This window comes from Chrysemys picta, chromosome 8, assembly GCF_011386835.1.
Source record: "Chrysemys picta bellii isolate R12L10 chromosome 8, ASM1138683v2, whole genome shotgun sequence".
Lineage (NCBI taxonomy): Eukaryota > Metazoa > Chordata > Testudines > Emydidae > Chrysemys > Chrysemys picta.
Genome location: NC_088798.1, coordinates 45,830,712 through 45,856,711, shown reverse-complemented (window position 1 = coordinate 45,856,711; position 26,000 = coordinate 45,830,712). Strand labels below are relative to the sequence as shown.

At 38.2% G+C, this 26,000-nt stretch overlaps 1 protein-coding gene across 6 annotated transcripts in view; it reads right to left on the bottom strand.

Moving 5' to 3' along the window:
• KCNT2 (potassium sodium-activated channel subfamily T member 2) overlaps positions 1–26,000 on the bottom strand; it is a 298,580-nt gene that overhangs the window by 104,542 nt on the left and 168,038 nt on the right. For all 6 annotated transcript variants that reach the window (XM_042840686.2, XM_042840688.2, XM_008164277.4 and 3 more), the window contains exons 13-15: positions 20,356–20,419; positions 11,884–11,992; positions 2,322–2,430 (exon numbers count right to left, since the gene is read on the bottom strand). In XM_042840686.2, the coding sequence (XP_042696620.1) occupies positions 2,322–2,430; positions 11,884–11,992; positions 20,356–20,419 (282 nt within the window). The remainder of the gene's footprint in view (positions 1–2,321; positions 2,431–11,883; positions 11,993–20,355; positions 20,420–26,000) is intronic.

Here is a 26,000-nt window from a genome sequence, read left to right as displayed (position 1 = left end):
AGATCTCATTTTCGAACAGATCCACAGTCCATTCATTGGAAAGACTCCCATTGACTTCAGTGGGCTTTGGATCAATTAGTAACATTTAACTTTTCTTGTCCTTTATATTTTAAAAAAGCAGTTTGCAAAATTTCACAGAACTAATAGCATGTCAAAGCGCTCGTGTGAAATTTTTCAATGGAACAGTTTTGTCAAAATTGAAATGTTCCTCGGGAATGTGTCTATTTTGATGAAATTTGTTTGATGGAAAAGAGTGATGTGAATTGTTTTGACTTTCTCATTTCAATAAGGTAAAAACATTTCATTTTGACTTTTTATAAAATCTTTCTCATGAGTTTCTGTATGTTTTCTATATTGAGGATGCAAAATATAACTAGCAATTACTAATGTGAGTAGAAGTGTCCTTCTTCCCAGTAATCAGCATTGGCAATTTTCAAAGTGAAGAACCAGACCATAAATTAGTTACTTTAACATCCCTCCTTACAACAGTTAATTCAGGGAGCTAGCCAAAAATAGTAGGAATTCTCACATTCTGTCATATTAACTTTATATCATGGTATAGAAGAAAAATCAATGTAGAAAACATTACTTTGTATAAATGGAGAACCTGACTGAGTTGGAAATGTAATGCCAAAGGCCCTGAAGTGCTGGGGGGGGGGGAGGGGGGAATCTTTCATGTGTTAATTAGCTGGTGAAGAACCTTCTGTGCCATCTGTTAAAAATGCTGCTACTTCTTCATGTACATATGACATGGAAATGTTTTGGTTTCTTTAAGCCTCTGAATTCTGTGTACACAAGCAACCAAAGTTAGGCTAATGAAGGAAATATATTATTCATGGTTCTTGGGAGGCATGCAAACTATTTCATTGTGTTCTTATTAGCAGATTCTAGCACCATAGACTCAACTAAAATCTTTACACTTGCTGTTCTCAGAAGTTAAAGTTCTTGCAGTAAATGTGGTATTCTGCATCCTAAGCACAGGGGAATACTCCAGATGCCTTGCTAAAGGTTAAATGCCACTGCATGGTAAATGTCAAGATTTTAGGGGTGCCCATGATAGCTTCATGAAATATATGTTTATAGTAAAATCCTAAATTTCCTGGTAATACAAGCATTCAGCTGTGTACTAGGATTTACTCTCTAACTTGCCTCTCTGCTGGTACTGTTCTCACAAGAATGCCTTAGTATTTTAAAAAATAACTATGAAAAGAAATCACACTGGGTGTTATGTTCTTACTGGGATATGCAAATTGGCTGGCACTTTCAAGGAGCCCAAAGGAGATTGTGCTGACTCTTACTGGGAACTCAGTGTCCCCATCTTTTCAGAGCTTCTGAAAATTAATGGGCACTACCGCCATTTAAACAGTTAGGGGCAGATCCTCAAACGGAGGTAGCTCTGTTGAAGTCAATAAAACTAAAATGATTATACCAGCTGATGCTCTAGCCCTTAGAGCTAGACAGTGTGAAAACATAATGGGTATTTCTCACTTGGACCTCCGCATTCGGACTGAGCGCAATGGAAGTCCTTGGACTTGGTATTCAGAGACTGCACAGATCCAGTACCAGAACTGGCTCTCACCTGTGCAAAGTGGAAATAGTAGTGCTATGGCCCCGTTCCTTGCAGTAGCCAGCAAGGAGGCAGAAGGGAACAGATGCTGTCCAGGAGGGCACAATTTTCCTCATTCTCTAGAATTTTGAGAGGCATTTTGCTGGCTTGAGTCACTGGTTGTAATTTTCAAAAGTAGCCATTGATTTTGGATGCCTTCATTTATTGGGCCCACTTTTTAGAACACATTTGATCTGATTTTTTTAGAAGAGCACCCACATGTCACATTGACAACAGTTGTAGTCATGGGTGTCTTTCACTTCTGAAAATCAGATGAACTGGTGAATAAAGTTGAGCTCACAAAAATAAAGGCCACTTTGGAAAAATCTAGGCCACAAACCCTCCCTCTGACTGGGCTTCTGTGATTCACTGATGCAGTGTAATCCTGCACTGTTTCTAATAGGGGGTTGTGGCTATGTTCCACCAGCCACCCCTTAACTTATAACTCTGTTTCCTTCTTAAATATAAGCACTGGGGACTAAATCCTGCAGGACTTATTGTCAGGAAGAGTACAGTAAGCAGGATTTCAATGTATGAGTACCAAAACTATACTGTGGGGGAAATGTTCACTATTTCCCCACATCTGTAATGTAATATAAATAGAGCCATTGAATTCAGTGAGGTTGAACAGTGCTGTCTTGGGATAGACTCTTCCCTTGTGTTACAAAGTAGATCTGATGTCAGTCTCGGTTTTTTTAAAGGATGGTTTACTTACTGTCCTCTAGAGGTATGAACCAGCAGGGTGATTAGCGTAGAAGTAGCTGGGCAGATACAGTTTAAAGCTAGCATAGCATATTTGAACTCCTCTTCACATACAACATGATCTGTATAAAAGAAGACATAACATAGGATCAGTGCTTTATAAATAGAAAGACTTTATTTTGGGCTGGACTGTCATTTTACAATATGCCCCAAACAAGGAGCAGAATTGAGTTGCTGTGCTCCAGGAATATCCTGAAAGCAAAGTAAACTGTCAGGCATATCCCTTGTGCAGCACATGTCATGTACTTGCGGGCAGCTAGCCTGTCCTGCCACTTGTCTTGCTGAGGCTAAACTTTATTTTTAGTGTACTAGATCAAATAGAGCAAGTGGAAGTATGTCTCCTTGAACTGGAAATTACATCCCGAGCTTGAAGTGTAGATATGCCATAGTGGGCTGCTGCAGTTAAACTGCCTGGCAACATGTGTGAAATATCACCCCAAAACTGGTAGATGAGATCTGGGGTAGAGGTAGATATTTTCTACCAAACTTGTAGTGAATTGGACAAGGGTTTCTCAAGTTACAACAAACTAAAACCAGAGCTCAAAAAGTCATACTGTGTTTGACACTCTGGAGTGAAGAAAGAAAAGAAGTGAGGAGGAGATTACAAGTAATTTACTGGATTGACCTATACTCCAAGACTGCAAACGCGTGTGCACGTATTTAATGTTAAATATATGAGTTTTCCCATTTACTTTAGATTAGATGACAGGTGCTTAAAGTTAAGATCGTGGTTGAGTGCTTTCCAGAACTGGAGTTGCTGTGAAGAGAAAAGAATAAGGAGAGCACTCTGAGATGTCACTTTAACATTTCTACTTTAATAATGAGGGTCTAAGAAAGAATAAGTACTGAAGGCTATTGTGACTTAATTAAGCACTTTGTAGACTTAGAAGTTTGAAGAGGTTTTGAAAGATAAATACACAAGTAGGTTTTCAAAGCTCTCTCGAATATAGCACAATGTGGTAAAAGGAAAAAAATCTAAATTATTGCCCTTCTTCTTGCTCAGCAGCCATTAAAGTGCTTATCTCAAAACCTTGAAAGTGAAGAAAGCGAAGAGTATGTCTTTATACATGAACTGCACTCTCGTTGTGGAACAGTTCTGTTTTCCTTGTGGTGTGTCTCATTAGACACAGCATCATAAGTTACAAAATTATTTCCTGATAGAAAGCAGAAACCAAAATATCTCTATTACTTATAAGATACTGTAAAAGGGTGAAAACTCTCAACTCAGTTACTTAGACACTGTCAATTGGACTCTTCTGAAACTGATAAATTTAAAATTATTACTGTTTCTGATAGCATAGCTTTTAAATAATGTGTCCTGATTTTAAAAACTTTAAAAATAAATAATATTCTATTCCCCTTTTGATATATATATATATGCAAAGGAGACACTGACTAACAAAGGCCAGATTCTGCAGACATTTGGGCACACGGTTGACTTTATGCATGTGAATAATCCATTGAACTCAATGAGAGGACTCATATGTGGAAAGGTAAGCACATGCCTATGTTTTTGCAGAAATCAGAGCATGGCTGACTATGCAAGGAAAGAGTGAAACTGACAATACACTAAGTTCTGTCAAATGTAGAAAGAAACTGAAAGAAATTAAAATATTTTCCCAATAACTTCTTCCAGTCATAGAAATCTTGTGTGCTGCTTGTAAGTATAGTAGATATAAAGCTTTCAGAAAGAAATGAGATTTTGTTTATTCAAGTTGATCATGTGCTTTTAATGAACCTGAAAAAAACCTACCATTTGGATTCAAAACTAAAGATTTTGCTAAGAGCGTGCAGGGCGAGACCTGGTCTACAGTTCAGATAGGATATATTGAAGTTCATGAAAATGATTCAGTAACATAACAGAGGATTATGGAAAGGAATATTGACTTCCTGACACTGAGCACGTGAATACTAGCTCCTACATTTTCAGACTTGAATAGAACTTTGCTACACAACTTCTACTGACCTAAATGCTTTGTCAAGCTTCCTATTTATGAAGATGCTGTTGCACAGCATCAAACATTTTTTAAAATAAAAAAACAAGAAAAAAAAACTATAGAATGTCCAATAATTTCATACTCTGTGCTTTGAAGCATGCATGGGGGCAAATGAGCATTGTGACCTGAAAATGAATAAAAGGAAATGATGATTAGTGGAATACAAATATAAAGTAAATAATATTCAATCTCAAAGTAGTGCTATATTCTTTAGCATATGTTTTTTATGGGGTGGATAAAAAGAGAGAGCTGGCAGTTTTTTGATAATGTTGCTTGTTCTAAAGTTTTTTGTAGGGAATATTCTCCTGTGGTTAAAGCAGGGGACGGGGAGTCATGACTCTCTAGACCATTCACCGCTCTGACACTGACTAACAGTGATCTTGGATAATCCAGTTAAGTTTTCTGTGCCTCTATGCATTAGTAAAATAGGGATGATAACCACCTACCTACTTCATAAGAGTGTTTTTGAAGTCTCACAAATTCTTATTTATAAAGTAATTTGAGAACATCAAATGAAAGATTATACATTAGCACCATTGTTCTCATTTATTGTTCATAATTTCTCATTTCCAAACTACATAATAAAACATCACTACTCCACTCCTCATCAATTCGATAAAATAAACTAAAATGTTCAGTAAAAACATGCACTTGCACAGAGCAACACTAAACTTTGGACTCCCGAATCTAGGGTCTGAATCTAATATATTCTGACATAAAGCAGAGCCTGAGTCTAAAACAATTCCACATGTAGTTAAGTGGAAGTAGTATTTGTTTTAAAGAGTCTAATGTGGACCCTTTTTGCCATTTGCAGTTCATTTATGGAAATGATGCATAGCATGGTGGGTCAGAGTGGACTAGCTCTGGAGGCCTCACTGCCCTGCCTCACCCTGTCCCAGAATAGAGCAGGGAGAAGTCCTCCAGGCAGCCTAGAGTGGCTACAGAGGAGCAGCCAATCAGAGGGGCTGCTGGAGTAACCACTAAGGGGCCAGATAGAATCATAGAATATCAGGGTTGGAAGAGACCTTAGGAGGTCATCTAGTCCAACCCCCTGCTCAAAGCAGGACCAACCCCAACTGAATCCCCAAATGAATCCCCTTCAAGGATTGAACCTACAACCCTGGGTTTAGCAGGCTAATGCTCAAACCACTGAGCTATTAAAGCAAGGAGCAGAGCCTTCAGTTCCTGTGTGGAGCTCGATGAGGGGGCACTGGGTGCCTGGCTGGCTAGATAAGCAGCAAGACCATCGAAAGATCAGTGCAGGCAGGCAGAGCATGGGGGACTGACCACAGAACATGACCAGACCAGATGAGGGTACCGAGATGGGCCGTGCTGGTCTGGTTGCAGACTGAGCCCTGGGAGGGCTGCTGAAGAGGATGCCAGCTGACGGTACTAAGATTGGCCCCAGACGGGTGGTTGAAAAAGGCAGCGCCTCTGGGAACAAACCTAAGAACTACGGCCCCATACCAGGGCTGTGATAAGAACCCAAAAAGGAGCGACAGTGTTTGCAGCTCTGCCAGAAGGCTGAGTTGCTGAAGACCCACCGAGAGAACCGTCGGCTGGGGGGTGCTTGAAAGAGATGGGTGGCACCGTGATGTAAGACCAAAACAACAAAAGCAGGCTCACAACCAACAGAAGGGGGCTGCCCGCAAGAGGTAGGGGCTGCCCCTGGAAAAGAACTGTTTGCAGGCATATCTGCCAGAGAAAGGGGGGACTCGTGAGAGGTGGGTACCAATCCTGTTACACATGGTATAAAGATGGTTACACTAAAATACTTTCAACTGTTGTGGAGAAACATGGGAGCTGTTGTGGGAAGATTTAAAGTTTGTTTGAAAAATCTGCTGTCTTTAGTAGGAACGGCAGCATTATTTAGACTAACTTCCTTGTGCTCCTCCCTGTCCTCTTTCAGTTGAATCGGTGCTTCTTGCATTCCTCTCTTCAGATCCCCCTTTTCTGTACTAAACAATCTATGTTTTATTTATTATCAAAATAACTGTTGAATTATGCAAATGCTCTTTTCCCTGTAGCTGTTTGGAACATGAGTATATGGACTGTAATTTCAAGCTTGTCTTGGTATTGCACATGGATAGGGAAAAACTGGGTCTAATAATACATTCACCTTATTAGAGGGACAAACTATTTTTTTCTATGCTTCTGGGCTAGATTATGCCTGGCACATGACTCTCCTCCCTTGTGAGGTCTGTGCCAAGGGTTAGGCAGAATTGCAGGCTCTGTACTCTGGGAAGCACAGCACAGATACTGCAGCCTCCCAGAGTGGGCAGGGAGGAGGCCAGGCCCTGTCTCTCCTCACCCTCACGCAGTGGAGCTGCCTGGCCATGTGAGTTAGGGAGGAATAGCCTGGATGAGGAGCTGAGTCCAAATCTGAACTTCCATCCTGCAGGAAATCCTGATAGTTCAACTATTGTTTTCATCCTTAATTGGGATGGCAAATAGACATATAAGAAGAATTCATTGAATGAAACATTCAAAAAGGTTTTAAAAATTGAAACCTTTCATTTTGAGCCATTTCAACATAAAACTACAGTTCCCTATGGCGACACTTGGCTTCCTGGAAGTTGTAGTTCACATTCCTGATGCCTCCATTCTCCTCTATGGGCCAGGATCCCTAGCTGGACTACTACTGCCATGATGCACCTCCAGGTATGCCCCTGACACTCAGTCGGAGTGGAGACTGCATTGTTACAGGAGATGTAGTCCAGCCAAGCAGCCTGGCCCATAGGGAATGGGCATCAAGCATCCAGACTGTAATACCCATGAGGCAATGTGTCACCATAGAAAAATACAGTTTAATGTTTAACTCACTCAAAACAAAACATTTTATGTTGGTCCAATAAACCAACATATTTCCATTCAGTCAAACCAACCTGAAATGAAATCTCCTCTTTTGGCTTTTCTGGCAGAAAATGTAAACATTTTGGCAAAAAAAGAATTTTCCATTTTGCAAAATAATTTGATGTTTCAGAATTTTTCATTCCATATCAGACCAAAAATGAGACCATCTGAATCTTTTTTGAGAGAGAGACCCACTCCAGTGGTTAGGGCACTCACTTGCAAAGTGGGAGACCCAGCTTTGTTTTGCCTGATTCTGAGCAGGGACTTGACCCTGGGTCCCCAACATCCCAGGGTGAGTGCCAGGCTATGCAGTCTGTAGCCAGAATTATTTATACAAGCCAGAAGAGGTCCAAAAGGTGAGATTGATAAAGGGTTCCCACATCCCAGGTACGTTCCCCAACCACTAGCTTATTGGCTATTTTGGGCTCTCGCTCTGGCTTTGATCATAAATTCTATCCTGGACTAGATAAAACTTTTTGACAAATGATCATTTCCCAAATTGGACAAAAATGTCCCGACAAACTCTAGTGACAATCCATTGCTATGAGTTATACCAGCTCTAATGTTCTTAAAAGACAATAAGCACTAAGTATAAAGAATGATAATAAGCAATAAGTATAGAGAATGATAAAATGCTTCGTTAGGCTGTATCTCCGGTAACTGGAATGGTGATTACACATTTCTGAATAGGTAAGGAGATTCATGTACTACTAAAAAAGTGGATGCAAGTTAAACACAAAAGCAGAAATGTTCAATTTACTGCACCCCTGAGCCACAGGTATTAATGCTTTTTTGTCATGGATACATCTCACTTTCTTTTCAGATTTGAACTTAAATGCAGGATCAATTGGGTGCATTAAAGGTAGTGGCCTCATATAGCACAGTCTATGTCTGAGGGAGAAAGAAAAATGGATCTTCTAGTTTATTATTACTGTAGGAAGGGCAGGGATTCACTTGGGAAATTAACAAACAGTATTTCAGGAGGGGATACATAAAGGGTCAAGAACAATGAAATAGAAAACCTTTCAATTACTACATCTACATATTTTGTCCGGCCCATGGATGTTAAAAACTCTGTTACATATGCAGCTGTTAGATTCATTATAAGTATAGAGCCCTACAAATCCATATGCGTGGGCAGCCCCTTATACTGGGCAGGTCTCCTTTGACGTGTCACAGCCAAAATATGGAGAAGTATTCTACTTCTTTTGCCATCAATAATTAATAATCTAAGCAATAATGGAGAGTGATTTTTCAGTATTTTTTTTGAGTTTGCAAAGCAATTGAAGCAATAACTAATCCTCGGTTTGAAGTATTTTATATAGTACTTTGTTTTCTTTCCTAAAGGTCAGAAACTGATTTATGTAAGTTATGTATTCTATGCTCATATGTAAAATTGTTACTGAAGATTTCAGGCAGAGCAAAAATGCATAATATTGGTTCAGTAAACTTCCAAAAGAAAGGAGTCATCATTTAAAGGAAGAAATATGGTACAATATCAGGCCAGATCAAATTTGAAAGAAGGTTTTTGCAATGAGGTAATATTGGAACTGTCCTGTGTCAAGGTTAGAAAAGTGTGTAGGGGAAAAAGTTGAGTATATTCAGAAGGATAGTTTTTTTTCTAGAGAAGTTCTCTAGAAATGCCTGTGGCCCTATAGCCATACCCCCTCCTACTCATCTCTCAGAGCTAAGTAGGGTTGGTCTGGATTAGAGAGTAGAGGCCACTAAGGTATATGTAGGTGCCACAGGCAGTGTTTCTGCTGATTCCATAGCTGCCTCACTTCTTTGAATCACGCTGACCCAGGAGGGTGTTCCAGTGCGCTGCATTGCTGAAGTAGTTGTCCACTGGAATGAGACATAAAGCCAAGGGTCTGACCATTTGTTGTAAATAATGATCCCATGGTTGTGAGTGGTGATGTCAGGTTGGTGACCTGTACATTCAAAGTAATCTAATAATTATGTTGTGATTACACTACTGAGCTTAAATTCTCCTTGTAGAATGACACTGTATTCTGTATTTCTAAACTGTCATGCAATGTGGCCATGTAGAATTAGAGTTGCTGTGTTTCACACAAGAGATGGGCATGTGTTGTTAATGGATAAAGTGATCCCTGTGCATAATTCATAAATGTTCCTGAGATAAAAGGCACTGCATAAATTTAAAAACATATAGCACTGCTTTCCGTATGGTAAATATTGGAGATAGGCTTAAGTGGTTCAGAAAAGATTGGCTCCTTCTGCCCAGTGCAGGGCCTACAAAAACTTCTTGCATGCAGACACTAGCAGCACAACAGGCATTTGGGTTCTGAGATGATTGTATGGTCCAACTTATCGGTATAGGGTTTAGCCTAAATAGGAGTTGTGAAGTCTCTGAAGTGTCTCTGTTCTGCAAGCTCACCCTTTTGGGTCATTAGTCATAAGTTGCTATGTACACAGCACATATGGAAAAGTAGACGTATCCTAGAGAAAATACCATCAGAAACAAGTTGCACAATTGAAGTTACAATGTAAAAAAAGAATAGATGATAATCCCATTGTTTACTTGTAATCATGAGTAAGCCTTATTACCTGTGTTATAGTCTCATAGTTATAGATTAATCTTATATATATTTTTAGTCGTGGAGTGTTGTTTATGACTTTCCCTTCTTTCCAGTATAGAGCAAAATTCAGGAACTTTTTTTGTTAACAGAACTTAGTGCCCTTAAATGGTTTTTTTTTTATTGTTGTTTTTTTTCTGCATCTAGAGTTGTGTATTTGGTGCAATTTGTTTTTTCATCAGATTTCTAGAATGATGAAATAGAATAATTTTCTCCCATAGTGCTTTTGTGCATTTTGCATGAAACAGCAGTCTTTTCAGATCTCAAAATACTGATATTTTCTTAAAGGAAATTGAACTTTCATGTCACCATGGAGAGGGAAGGAAGAGCTTTATTTTTGCTTTAAATTTACACACAAAGTTTTGCAACATAGGCAAGTGTTTTTACCTGCACCAGAAGGGAACTGTCAACATGATAAAGGTGTCTATATATACTGCTAGAGAAGCCATTTACAATGCATATATATATATATATCCCTCTGTAAATGGTTTTGTTTGCTCTCTCTCTATATATATACACATACACATACATACATTTAAGGAAACTGTGGTATATCCTTAAAGCAATTAAATGGGACAGAATTAACATGAAGTTGGGTAAGCTGCGTTCATCAGAGTTAGGGTGACCAGATGTCCCATTTTTAAAGGGACAGTCCCATTTTTGGGAACTTTTTCTTATATAAGCGCCTATTGCCCCCGCCGCTGCCCCCCCCTCCTTGTCCTGTTTTTTCACAGTTGCTATCTGGTCACCCTAATTAGAGTAAAAGTTGTGAAGACTACAGGAAGTACATATATGAATTGGAAAAAATAGCATTTTTTTGTCTCTCACTCAGAAAAAGAGCAGCACCCTAGTTTTCTCATGGTATTTTTATTAATGCTTCAGATTAATAGTAGGACACTATAGACAGCATATTAATATGCACCTTGATGCATTTTATACTTATTATGGGTCCAAGATATTGTTATAAATAAGTCACTTCCCTGTCCTTTTTGTCTTCATGCCATTACATCCGCTTGAATTGATATCATTTATTTTTATCAATGATCTAACCGAGAAACATGCTGCATCTCCCTGCCACTGTCAGTCTACCTACCACTTCAATTTTTCACCTAGATGGACTTCCATTTACATGGTGGAATCTGGAGGATCTTGTCAATCCTCTCACCTTTCATCTTTAAATAAATATGAATTCATGAGCTCCCATGTCTCATCTACAATGTTTCTGGCCAAAGAAGCTCAAACAGGACTCTCTTCAGGGGACATTAATGGCATTTGTCAGTTTGCCCAAGGAGACTTTTTAGAAATGTGAGGTTTAACATCACCTGAAATATAAGATGTTCTATCAGTGCAGAACACTATCATTAGGCCACATTAGGCTTTGTTCTCATTGTCAATTTTGACAGAATTTTTCCATTTTCTGAATGGAAAATTCAAAATGAAAAAAATGTTAGAATCATTTCAGAATAAAACAAATTCCTTCATTTCAACATTTTGAAACAATTTAATGTCAACGTATTATTTTCAAAGTAAATGAAATTACACTTCTATTTAGAAAAATCCCATTGGAATATCCAATTTTTTTAGCCTAAAAACTTTCTGGAAAACTTTTTTCCAGCCAGCCCTATTATAAGTACATCTATAGAAGGTGTTATAAATGGTTAGGAGCCATGGCTATAAGGAAGCTTACAATAGATTAACCATTTATTAAAAACATCTATTAATCATGTATTAAATTTTTATTAAATATTTATGAATGGAGCCTTAATATAAAGTGTAACCAATATTATTCTGTTATGTTTCTGAGCCTGAGGCTTTGTATGTACGTTTTTCTTTACACATGGAGAGAGTACAAACCAACCCTTCTAACAGCTTTGGTGTTACCAGTAGAGTATGTTGACATTGAGCCAAGGGCTACATCTCCATACATGGCAGCAAGTGGGAAGTAGATTTCTGTTTGGGATGACTTTGTGTAGGAGCAAGTTATACAATGTTGTACAATGTTTACAGACAAAACAAGCTTCCAGAGAATACAGACAAACTTTTTAAGTCACTGAAATCTGAAACTTACCTGCAAACTTGATGTGGAATTTATTTTCGGGTTTTAATATTTGGACATATAAAGGACATTTTGGAGCAAAGTCTTTAACTGCCCAGGCTCTTAAAATGGTTTGATGATCCTAGAATAAAATAGGAAATACAATGTGATGACAATGGAATTCAAGTAATCCTTTTGTTAAATCAAACGTAAAAAAGTCCTACTAGCTGCTGTGCAATCTGATGACTCCATTTCAGATAGGTCACTTTCAAATAATATAGCACTAGCTGATTGTATACATTTATGTATTTTATAGTGCTATACTGTATGGTGGGGTCATGTACGCTGCCAGGTTGCCATTTAGATTTGTACAGAAATCTAATCTATGTAATCATTTATATGGCCCCATCATTGTAGCATCTGGACTAAAAAGCCATTAATGAAGATGACAGCACAGGAAAAATAAACAGATCACTTATAAACATGGAATTTTTTTTAAAAAGTCCACATTTATGCTAAACGTTAATGGTCCTTTATAATATAAGTAAAAGTCCATGCTCATCTGTTTCCTTATACAGAGGTGAGTCTCTGCCTGTGGACTGGAGTTTTGAAGGGCATGAAAGAGGGCATGCTGTCTCCATGCCAAGTTTTCCTCCCTTAACTAAGCCCTATGGAAGCTATTCTATGTTGCTTGTGCAGAGTGGGAAGGGAAGCAGGAAGCAGCCTTACTCCCCCATGTTCTCCTTCCTCTTGCACCTGCAAAGCAAGACAGTCTGCAGTCACTTACACAATTTCTCCCTTGCAACCACAAGTTGTTGACTGGCTACTTTTACTTGATGAATACAGGTATTGTTCTTTGTTGTTTTATATCTGTGTCCTTCAATTATACTTACTGCATCATACTTAGCTCAAAGGAGAAGTGTATACAAATAAAATGTCCTTAAGTGACATTGTAAGGAATATGATGATACTAATTGATTTTAAAAAAGTTATTTAATATGCGACCCTAGATTTTAAATACATCCGGAGATCCAAGTAGCACTTGATGGTAATTTTGCATTTTTGATTTAACCTGGAAATAGGTAGATTATTCTTTCCACAGCACACCCAAGCTTAATGTTGCTTTTACAATTTTGGAAAATATACCCAAAGGTAAAAATCCCCCATTACCCAGGAAATAATGAAATCTTATTTCTTATTGGGGGTCTGTTTCCAGTAATCTCTGAAAAAAATTCAAATTTAACTCATTTTTATGAAAGATGTATGTATTGAAACACAGTTTCCTGTCAGTTCCACATCATAGAAAACTAAGAAACGTGGTGGGGTTGGGTTTTTGGTTTGGTTTGTGTGAAACAACTCTGTTTTAGCAAGATAGTTAAGTTAAATGATTTTCACACACTAACTGAATGATCAAGCACATCATAATAATCCTGTTTCTGAAACCATACCATTTTATTGAGTCCCAGCATTTGAATGAGATAAAAAGGTATGGAGTTAACCATGTTAAATCCCAAGGTTTATGAGCCATAATAGACCTAATTTGTCACTTTTTTGAGAAACTATAAAAATGTGTAGATATAATGGTAGAGTTTAATTATAGACCAAGAATGCCAGTAAATTTCCAAGACATCTATTATATTTTCCATACTTTAAGAATGAATTGCTCTCAGCAAGAATTCTTTCATTATTGCACATCATGAAATAAGTATTAATAGAGTCATATATTCAATTTCATGAAATATTGTTAAATTCAACACATTTAGCCTTAGAGGAACATATCAATTTTCATTTATTTCCGAACAAAAAATAACTGAGAGCAGAGCACAGGAACCAATTCTGTGGCCATGCCTAGTCACGAAATTGGTGCTATTAGAAGAGAGAATGAAAAGAATGATTCATTACATTTGCAATGTCATCAGCAAGAAAAGCTTTCAGACTGGATCACAAGGGAAAATCTCTGCCTGAAATAGTGTGTAATTGATATCTTCAGACCACTCCACTGTAATGTCAATTGAGGCAGTACCACATATTCTTTCTGTGAAGTACTAGAATAACATGACAGACATTTTCAGGGAGGTAAGGTGGATTTGTTCATAAATTGTGTTTGTGTTGCATTAACTCTCAATAAGATGTAAAGAAGACTGAGTTTCAAGAAACTGCATGTGGAGCTCCCTTTAAATGTCTAGCTTTAATGTGGTCACAGAAGTTCCACCTCAGCACTATGCACAAAGCACTATGCTGTAAGCATTCCTTTTAGTTTGCAAAGACATCTAGCAGGCTCAATTAATTCCTTTTCCTATAGAAGGTGACTTTCCATGCCATGCATGATCCGCGTTCTTACTGTTTTGTCTCATTAATGAAATGATGCGCTAATCCACTGCAATGGTCACAGAAGGCCCTGAAAACAGCAAAATAGATGCTTGGACACAAAGAGATTATTTCACACCCCAGCATGTGTGAAAGGTTTGGAGGTAGAGCTGGGCCAGGGCTGGAAAATCTACATAGCTGTAGATCCCTTAGCTAATCTTTTGTGGAGGGATAGAACAACAGTTGTAAGGGATAATGCAGCCTTCAGTCATTGCCCCTTTGATAGGAGGATTTCTTTTCCCCCCACCTCTTGCATGGCAATATACACACAGCTTGTTTACTTAGGTTGTGTGTAGGGATGAGGATTTGCCTAAATGAATTTTAAACTGCTACTGATACATTAGACGCAAATTATTTTCCTTGCCCATGTTTAATATAATTAAATAAATGATGTAGATTAGATTTACTACAAAAAGTTCTAATTGCATCAGTGCTAAATGCATTCCAGTTCTAATGCATCAGTGTTATTCTCAAGAGTTAGATAAAATTTCCCATGATAGATGGAAAGCATACCAGCTAATGTTAACTTTTGTTATACACAGCAATCATATATATATATTTTTTTCTTCCAAAGTCTATTCCAAATATTTTCTTTGCAGTTTTTATTTCCTTTGTTTTAATATTATTTCTTCCCAGTAGCTTAAAGCTGTCAGGGGCTATAGTGAGCAGTTTTGTTTGTTTGTTTGTTTTTTGTAGAAAACAAGAAATTTGTATTAAAGACAGACATTTTTAATAAAAAACACATTGTCCTAAATGTAAAACACCAATAGATTATTCATATAAAGAAAAGAGGCAAACCTTTAAAAGTTAAAATCCATTTCAATTTTAACATTTGCAGAACATGTATTGCCACACTTGTTATACCACTACATGCTGTAGCTCCTTTTTTAATATTCTCTTTGTGATCCTGACAGTACAGAGGTTCACCTTGAAAAATATTTATAAACTTACTTGTGCAATGCATTCAAGTATTGATTACAAGATCATCTCTATGCAAATGCATTAACTCAACCTGCCCTCATGGCACTCACTATCACATTGCTCTTGTTCTTGTTACACACATATGATTTGTGTCATTCAATTTGTTACTAGCGTGGGGAAACTTCCAAATGCAACTTGGACAGAGTCTAAAGGGAGCTAAGTTGGGATAACATATGCCCCCAAGAAGCCTGCTTTAACTAACACATTTTAAGCTCTTTTGTTAGTGCCTTTTAAACCCTTCCTGTTACTGTATTTGCTGCACATCTATTCTTTAATAAATGAGTAACACCTACTAATACACAGTATATCAAAGTCAGAAGTGTTGTGTAAGGAGATATTGTCTGGTTAGTTGGTGTAAATCTAAGGTGGTTTTATAGACCTGCTGAGGGAGTTAAAAGAAGGTGTAAATTACACCAGCCTGGACTCCTGCAATCTCATTTGTGAACTTCTAAATGCTTTGTATAGCCACATATTTTTGTACTAATACTTGACTGGTGAAGAGATTTGTACAATTTAATAAATAAATAAATAAATATCTCAATTTTTACAGTTGTTCAGAACAAAATTGTTTAGAATAAAGTTTGTTTTTATATGGCATTTTTTATAGTCATGGTAACTAATATAATGAGTTAAGAGCTCATATACTAATTCAGTGACTGTAGGAAACCTGAAGAGTCCATTCAGTGATTACCACAGAGGGTAATCTGCTGCCACAGGGGAAAGAGTTAGACTCCAAAAGATGCTCTTCTCCATGTCACTTCTTGGCCTGAACAAATAGCATTCCTTACCAGAGAAGAGATAAGATAACTAATAGGGCGTTTGGAAAGTTGACAAATGACTGCCCACACTACAGGAAGCTCCCACTTCTGCTAGGGAGTAAGAAAAGTGGCTTGTGGCCCCATTGAAATCACCTGTTATCTTGCTGCTCTCCTCCTAAACTCTAGTGATGGACCATGGATCAGGCCCAACACAATCCTGACTCTGCAATTCATGGACCTATTGAAGTAGCAGGCAATGGCAGCCTCTTGCCAGCCAACAGCAGTGATAACAAATGAGCAGAATCACTGACTAGTCAGAGCCAACACAAGCTTTGGGTTGAGGGGAGAGGAACCATTTTGGTCTGAGTTATGATGTGCATTTTGGTCAGGTGGCTGAAACAGGGACACTTACATTTTGTAGAGATGCCCAGTTTGATTGTATGCTTAAAATATTTGCATGCTCTTGAATGGATCTTTGACTATTGTGCAGGTGGAAACTTAGAGGCATAAGAGTAGCTAAGCAATGGCATTTCTACCAGTCCAGCGCACCACTTGAGTGTTGCAGTTTAAAATCAGCTTTGGAAATAAGATAAAGTGTCAGAGTGCACTCTGAAACCAAATCCTTTTGGCTCAGTAGCAAGCTATAACTATCTTAGCCATTCTTAAACAGTGAACTTATTGATGATGAAACAGGGAATTGGCTTTGGTAGGTTCAAGCTTTCTCAAATTCAACCATAAAATATATCCTTTTTTGAGTTTTAAATTCCATTCTGATAGCCGAGACTCAGCTGCTCTGCATGCTTTATCCCTCACCCTCCCTCTTGTCCATCCTCCAACCAATGTTGCTCTGTTTTCCATAAAGGTAGGAAGGGCAAAGAAGTGTGCATGGAGGGGTTGGGAGTGGAAAAACTAAATCTTAGTGTATTTGAGGAAAAAAGAGAGATAGACTCTATGGGCCATGCCCTTCATATAGACATTTACACCCATGCAAAACTGCTACCCGATCAGAATGGTGGTGACAATTTGCACAGTCACAAATATCTACAAAAGTTGCAGGTCAGTATAGAATCAGCCCACAGTCTACGATGGAAGAAAAATGTTGTCCTTAAGTGAGCATTGGTCAAGAAAACTCTCTCTGATGGGGTGGGAAGAATAAAGGCAAGACTCCCATTGGGAGAGAGTCGTAGTTACTGAGTAGGACAGCCCAGTTTAAGGGCAGGAATTGAACTCAAGAGCAGGGCAAGTCTACTGAAGAACTATCTGAGTGTAGGACTAAGCAATACACAGTACTCTACCACCAAAATGGGGAAGCGTTGGTATAAGCAGTGCCGCCACGACAAGGCCCTTCCCCTTAGGCACTGGTTATAGGGGGGAAAAAGTCTTTATAGCAATATGTAAAAAATTCAAGGTAACAGGAAAGGGGAACACAATTGATGCCCCTTTATCAGTGCTCAATGTGAAGGGAGACACTATATTGGCCTTAGCCACCAGTGACCCAGCCCACGTTTCAACAAGGCATTCAGATCCCCGATAGCAAAAGGTAACAGGAACATTTCTTCAATAGTATTTCTCTTTTTGAATGCTGGCTTCTCTGAATATATTTATAAATCTGTGTTGTCAGCTATCTCTTCTGGGAGTGGCATAGCTAGTGCTGTAAGCACAGAATGGAGACTGTAGTAGAAAGACTGCTTGGAGGGGTTCCAACACTCCAAGATGCCTCTGCAACCCCAAAGTGGCCAATGCTGGCTGGGATGGATGAAGGATTACATGCCCAGCACGTTCCCCTAGACAGCCTCCTTTGGAGTTCTGAATATAGTCTAAAGCTGTCCTTTCCTGGTAGGAACTTCGGGGAAGATAACACCTACACTGCTTTTCCTTCATCAAGGTGAATCTTTCCTGGAGTGTAGCTGCCCATATCATTGCAGTAAGGTGCAAGTTGCAACCTCCTGCACATGCAGGGGTGAATCAAACTCTCTAGTTGCAAAGTTGTTATTCTGGATCAGGTGGTTAAATAATTTAGGATGGTTTGGTTACTAGTATGTTTTGGATTGCTACCAGTAGAAGGTACCATTAACAATTCAACAAGTATGAATTTACCCAGGTACTTGGAGTAACGATAGCCTCTGCCTGGACTTAGAACAGGAGATGCCACAATATCTCAGTCACTCCAGCATGGCAAATTCTGAGTGCCTGCTCTCCTTGAAGCATACTATTTGATTGTCCTTCCAGTACCTTTTGCTGCTGTGTTCTCAAGATTTTGTAACTTATTATGAAGGCCCTTTTTGGAGGTATCAAATGTTAGATGATGACATCAGTTTTGGGAATGTCTTGGTAGGCACCTAGGTCCAGATGTTCACATTTGCACTGATGTCAATTCAGTTATGCCCATTTACACCAGCTGAGCATCTGGCCCTCTGTTTTGCTTTGAATTAACAAAACTTTTTAAGCATATTCAAGCACCTTCTAAGGTGTCTTAGTACAAATGAATAATTACCCCACTAAAATCTGCAGCTAAGGGAGCATATATTCCACTCCAGGGGATCATCATTCTTTTCTGACCTACAGCTTTATTGGTTCCTTTATCCTTCCTTCCCTGGTGGTGCTGCTGCTCTGTTCCTGATAACATTACCTGAAAAGTGACATGTTTAAGGTGGGGAGAAACTGGGATTGGAAGTCTGAGATAATGGTTATGATGATTGGATTATAGACTTATTTATTTATTTATTAAATATACTCTATAGCTTTATGCAAAACCTTAAAGGTTTCTGTGTTAAACGTGAAGGATGGGAGAACACTTGGAAAATTCATCACCACCTTTTATTGCGTAGAATGAGCTCAGTAGCCTGAGAGGTAGATTATACAATATTACAATCTGGGTCAAGTCCAGCTAAATGTCTTAGATTTTACATCTAGGCATGTTTCTTTGTTTATACATCCCTATATAAAAGGATTTTGTTAAAAAGGTGGGGAAGATAAGTTTAATTGAATTTACTGAAAATGATAACCATGTGCACTAGCAAATTACAAAAACTGGCTTGATTTCCTCTGGTAATATGTAAGATTCCTAATTTAACTCCACAAATGCTCAAACCTAAGTGAACCATCCTCTGCAGCCTGAGACCCTCTTGAGCAAAAACTACTAACTGTATTGTACTTTGGGATGGAGGTGTGGAGGAAAGTAGTAAGATGTGATCATAAAACTTACTTCCGTTAGTGGAGTTTTCAAGTGGGTCTTTTAAAGCAACAGGGCAGGACGCTACTCCAGTGCACTCTAGCTCTTATGAAAATGTTTTTAATTTTATCACAGATTTGTGGGAATCTGGATCTGTTTAAATTATCAATGGCCTCCCTTTGTGGATGTGTACTTCCCATTATTAACAATTGTTACCAGACAAATCATAATGAATGATTTATTCAAAGAACCCAGCCTCTTTTACTTGTGAATCGACCACATTTTGTCAAATTCAATAGTTATTAAAAATTAATCACATGATAATTTATATACATAATTCTTAGTCTGTAGCTGTTTGGAAGCAGTTCACAGTGAGTATCTGATTTTTGAGTGGAAGCATAAGTAATATGATATGTCTGTTTCCTGACTGGATGAATATAATTCTTAGAATTGGGTTTCTAGCCCAAACATTGCAAATAGTCCTATTGATTTCAATAAGATGTTCTTCATGACTTGAAGCTACTCTTGTGAATAAAGATTTATTGTTTTTTTTGGCCTATATAATTATAAAGAATCAGTATATTTCATATTTCTTGTACCTTATATTACCCCTCTGACACAATTTTGTTTTAAAAATCACAACAATGTATTTTGCACTGCATGAAAAATGAGTTTTATGTTTACATACCAAGATTTTAAAACTCAATAATTTTCTTGAATAAATCTGACCTTAACTCTCGTTTGTAAAACTTTGCTTACTGAGAAAGCAGTAATTTACATAAAATTGTATGTGAGATGTACTATTAAATCCTGTGTTATAAACGAGTGCAATCCTGTCTCCACTGAAATCTACTGCCATTGACTTTAAAGTGGCCAAGATTTCACCCTGTATGTCTAAGATGTATGTGTAAATTGGAGAATTATAACATTTATCCCTAGTTTTCTTAGACTCTAATCTCTTTGGGGGAGGGGATTCTTTTTGTTCCATGTTTGTGCAGCACCTACTACAATGAGGTCCTGCTCCCTAACTGGGGCTCCAATCTGCTGCGATAATACAAATAGTAGTTTACAAAGAATAAGGTCCCCACAATAATAAGCCCCCCATCCCCCTCATCCTTATGTCAGATCCAGAAGGGTGGACACCTACTCCTGCACAGAGCTCCATAATAGTATTAACAGTGTGAAGAGCATACACATGATTCTTAGAAGTATTTCTAAAGAACTTACCGCTGCTGTCCTGTCCACTTCGCACCGGCTACTCAGAATGAAACAGGCCTCGGCATCATCCATCCTAAAAGCAAATGGAGAAAGCAAAAACTATCAAATGTTATATATTTATATTTAAGTTACGCATGTCATGTGTCTGACGAAGTGGGTATTCACCCACAAAAGCTTATGCTCCAATACGTCTGTTAGTCTGTAAGGTGCCACAGGACTCTTCGTCGCTTTTTAATGTCCTTCTATAGTGCATTTCCTCCACTTATCTCAAAGCACTTTATAGAGAAGTGAAATAATATCTCCATTTTAAAGATGGGAAATCTGAAGCACAGAGAGATTAAGTGATTTGCGTATGGTCACACACTGAATCAATAGCAAAACTGGGAAATTCAATGCAAGTCTCATGACTCGATCCTCTATATAGTTTTGAGAGGTTAGAAATTTGGAACATGAGTGCTTTTATATCAATGCAAAGCAAGGCCCCAGTTCCACAAGCACTTATTCATGTGTTTCAATTTTACTAACACAAGTAGTCCTTCAAGTCCTAGAATCTATGACTCTATTAGGAAAAAGTTCCTAAATGTCAGGTTGGTTAAACACTGGAATAAATTGCCTAGGGAGGTTGTGGATTTTTCTGGATTTTACAATATGACATTACAGGATGCTTTCAATAGAATTACTCACATACACAAAGTTAAATGTATACATAAGAGTTTGCTGGTCTGGTCCCAAAAGTCAGAATTTAAAATCCCAGAACATTCCTAAATATTCTCTGTTTACATATCTGTACAAGTTGCATTATAAACTAGTTACATTTCTGGAGATAGTAAATAGTGGTTCTTCAGAAGAATAATGATGTGGGTGAGAATATATCAAATTAATTGCATTGTATTAGAATGTTTCCGTTTCTCATTGCAATGCAGTTACATAATGGCATTATTTTTTTCTAGGGCATCTTAAAATATAATCACGTTTTATATCTCATTATTGATGATGAAATGTTAATTAGGAAATACAATTAGATATTGACATTAGATTAACACAGGATTGCTGTCCATTAAAGACTGCTGCTCAATGGGCAAAATTCATCCTTGAACCTAGAGCCAGCACAAAACCTATGCCCCACTTTAAATCCCATTTACCTATTCAAAATAGGAATTCCAGGAGATTTAAGTACTGTCCTTGTGCTGGCCCCTTGCAAATTAGCTAATTTCACCACATGTGACAGAGGACATCTACAAATGTCATTCCTTTTTTTTTTTTAATTGAAACCTGGACACATTGTAGTAAAGGATTGTCGGAACAGGTATATATGTCCTGTGTAGAACTGATTGAATTGTTCGTTATGAACAAATAATCTGACAAATGTATGAAAATAATCTGACTAATGTCTGACTGTATTATGAAAGGTTTCAGAGTAGCAGCCGTGTTAGTCTGTATCCGCAAAAAGAAGAACAGGAGGACTTGTGGCACCTTAGAGACTAACAAATTTATTAGAGCATAAACTTTCGTGGACTACAGCCCACTTCTTCGGATGCATGCGGGTGGCTATATTACAACAGAAAAACTTCAAAAACAGACTCCAACGAGAAACTGCTGAGCTAGAATTGATATGCAAACTAGACACAATCAACTCCGGTTTGAATAAGGACTGGGAATGGTTGGGCCATTACAAACATTGAATCTATCTCCCCTTGTAAGTATTCTCACACTTGTTATCTAACTGTCTGTCTGTGCTGGGCTAGCTTGATTATCACTTCAAAAGTTTTTTTTTTTTTTTTTTTTTTTTCTTAATTAATTGGCCTCTCAGAGGTGGTAAGACAACTCCCACCTGTTTATGCTCTCTGTATGTGTGTATATATATCTCCTCAATATATGTTCCATTCTATATGCATCCGAAGAAGTGGGCTGTAGTCCACGAAAGCTTATGCTCTAATAAATTTGTTAGTCTCTAAGGTGCCACAAGTCCTCCTGTTCTTCTTTTTGACTGTATTATATGAATGAACAATTTTCAGCCTACTGGCTGTTTGCAAACAATTCAGTATTTGCTACTGGCATGTGACTGGTCATTTAAGTCAGATGGTATTGTTTCTGCTCGATATGTGGGTCAATACAAGTTTGCAGATAGGATAATAATGAATAGCAAAGCTTGCATGAATCAAAGTATTTGCACTTTATTAATGTAGCAATTCCTCAAACATTGTTGTGACTAAAATCACATTTCAGTGAATGTTTTTGAATTTAAAAAAGGCAGATGTTTCACTTCTAAGGTACATAATAACAAGATTTCATAGGCCACTCACATTTGAATTTCCATGTTGAATACAGAGATTTTTAGAATTATAGGCAGGACTTGTGGCATTATGTATTATTATTTTTGTCTCATACTTTCCATTACAAAACCTCATTTTCAGTTGCTTACAACTTTGCAAAACATTAGCCATTGGGCTGAAATTTTCCATGCTGGGTGCCCGCTTCCAGTGCATTCCCTTCCAGATCCTGTAAGATTACTAAGTCTCACCAGTTCTCTGCTGTCAGCAAATATCTGTGATACCCACTGGCAAAGTGTGTATCTTTCCCTTTCTAGTGCTGCTCTACATAGAGGAAGACAACTTACTATTGCTATCAGTTACTCCATTAGCTCAAATAGCAGAGGACCGTGTGGTGAATGTAAAGGTTCCAAGCCTGCTGATGAGCCATGTGTGTGTTAATATGATGGCACATGATGAAATTTCTGAATTCTCAGTTGGCCTTTTTAAAAAACCTATGATATTACACACACACCAATGTTACTAAAACATTTTATTAAAGTTGCAAAGTCAAGCCCGCAAAAGTTAGGCGATGACAGAATTAAAATGGCTTCAAACAGTCTATTGAGGGCTGTTGTGCCAACCAGAATGACCATGGTTGATGGTGTTGCATGAGGCATCATGTAGTGAAGTTTCCACATCTGGCTTACTCCTGTGAATCCATGAATATATGGGGCAGCTTCATGGGCACCCCAGGTAAGGTTAGGTTGTGTACCCCTTTGTGCATTGATGGACAGGCTGAGAGCATGGTGTGTTGGGGTGTTTTTGTCCATGCGAGTAACATGGTGACAAAGCATGCAATGCTGTTTTTGAATATTATGAGTGTTTTGAAGGGAGGCCAGATCACTGCCTATGAAACCTTAATTCATCCTCCCGTGCCTATGCATTATGGTACAGTAAAAGTACATAATCATACACTATTTTTCCAGAGGACCCCTGCCTTCCTCAGTGCACAGGATAGACTTGCTCTGGGGATGAATCAGGGTTGTGTAGTGAAGGAGGCTGTCTGTAGGATCCCTGCTTCGTTGATGAAGTTGGAAGTTGTGTACTGAATGAGGCAAGTGATCGAAGAAAATTAAAAACGAAGGTCTCATGATTAAGCAGGGCCGGCTCCAGGGCTTTGGCCGCCCCAAGCAGCCACAAAAAAAAAAAAAAAAAAAACGCGATCGCGATCTGCGGTGGCAATTCGGAGGGAGGTCCTTTGCTCCCAGCGGGAGTGAGGGACCGTCCGCCGAATTGCCACCAAATACCTGGACATGCCGCCCCTCTCCGGAGCGGCCGCCCCAAGCACCTGCTTGCCAGGCTGGTGCCTGGAGCCAGCCCTGTGATTAAGACAGTTGAATGCTGTCCTGCAGAATTTGATTTGATACCTGCCTATGTCATAGAGTTCCCAGATGATTCTGCGCAAGTCATTTTAATCAAAATTTTGGAAGGTGGTCACACTGTGTTCTTAATTTTCTGGGTGCCTAATTTGAGATCCTGGGGCCTGATTTGCCACTGCAATGGGTGCCATGCTTGAATGTTTAAAATTCTATATAATTCTAAGAACTCTGAAAAATCAGATTCTAGGCAACTCAAATTGGGCACCCAAAATTAGTGACTACTTTTGACCTTAATCTCTCTCTTCCTCAGCTCCCCACTTGTACAATTGAGATACCACCAGCACCTCACATAACATGGGTTTTGCGAAGATAGATTAATGTTTGTGAAGCACTCACATAATATAGGATGAACACCAAAGAAAAGCCCATGAGGAAATAAATAATTCTGTTTTAAGAGCAGGGTTTGAATTTTCAATAGATAAGACATGGGGCCACTCATACAACAAAATATGGAAAATTTGCTCATAATTTACCACTGTCCATTCTGTGCACTGAATGAAACAGGCATCCCATGGAAATAATGGTTATGTAATCATGTAATTAAAGACTGTAACATCTTGCATATGCAGGAGGAGACTGGATTATGGCTGAAAAGGCAACCTTAATTTTAGCATTCCCTGACATTTGAGTTCTTGACTTTGTAACCTTAATTTCTTTTAACATAGTTTTTGCGTAATATGTATATAAATTTTGATAATGAGACAACCAGATTTTATTTTTATTAATAGTAAACAAACAACTACCTAATATTTTATTTACTAGAGAAATTTACCAAGCATCATTTATTTTTCAGTACGTTGTTTTTCATAAAAAGAACTGAAATATAGCAACCTCTTAGTTACTGGGTTATATTTCATACTAAATGTTCTCTTAAATTCCCACCATGCTGTTTCCCTTAGGACACATTAAAAAAAATCTTTAGGTACATTCAATTACATGTTCTGCAGAAAAAAGTACAATTCTACAGTTGACTAGCTTCAGGTTATTAAGGCTATTATAGGCTAAATGCATGTGATTATGCTCAGAGAACAGCATTTTGATTCTTTTTCACCTCCTAAGATGTAGAACAAATGCTAAATCCCACTAGAGAATCTTTTCTCAAGATCAGTGGGAAAGCAAAAAATGGCAACTTTTTTATATCTTCTTTTTTGGGGAGGAAGGGGGCACAATCATCTCTCTGACCTTTTATTTTTCTTCTTTTGAACATCCAATATTAGCTCTTTATTAGAGATAGAAATTTGAGAAGACATTCCTCTCAAGACTCCGAAGAAATGTGATGTCTGGCCTATAATCATCTATTAAATTCAGATCAAGTTTCAACTTAAAAAAAAAGAAAAAGAGATGATTTGTTTCTAGGGTGGTATTATCAACCAGTTTCCAAATGCTTACATGGGTTAGGTTTAACAACAAAGCATGAACATTCTGTAAATAGGAAGAAATGGAGATGGGATGCAATGAATACTCAATAGGCACTGATCTGTACTATGTGTCTTGATGTTTTGTTTGATTCGTGTGTGGGGGGGTGTCAGTTAACACTTCCTGGATGGGAAGAATAACTGTATAGGTCTTGCTATAGAAGCTTGTTGTAAGAAAGGTGTTGGAGGAGGGCATGGAGGCATAGCAGACTCATGTAAAAGGACACGCCTTCCACTTCCTATCTTCCTCTGCACATACAGACTACTTAGGGAATCTCTGCTTGTAAACATCACATGTGGTTTATTTACAATGTTCCCCTGGCACTTGACAGCATTGTGCAGCACTTTATATATGATAGCAGCTTCTTTTAGACCAAGGACAGGAGAGGAAGGAGATCTCTCCCTCAAAAGTCACTCTTGGGACTTCTCTTGCCATCTCTCCCCCGTGTCACTTCTTTCCTATGCCTTTTCTACTTTCTGGGCTAATGGATTAATTAGCCTTGTAGCTCTCTCCAGATCATCCCCAATCTATCAATTAGGCACAATTA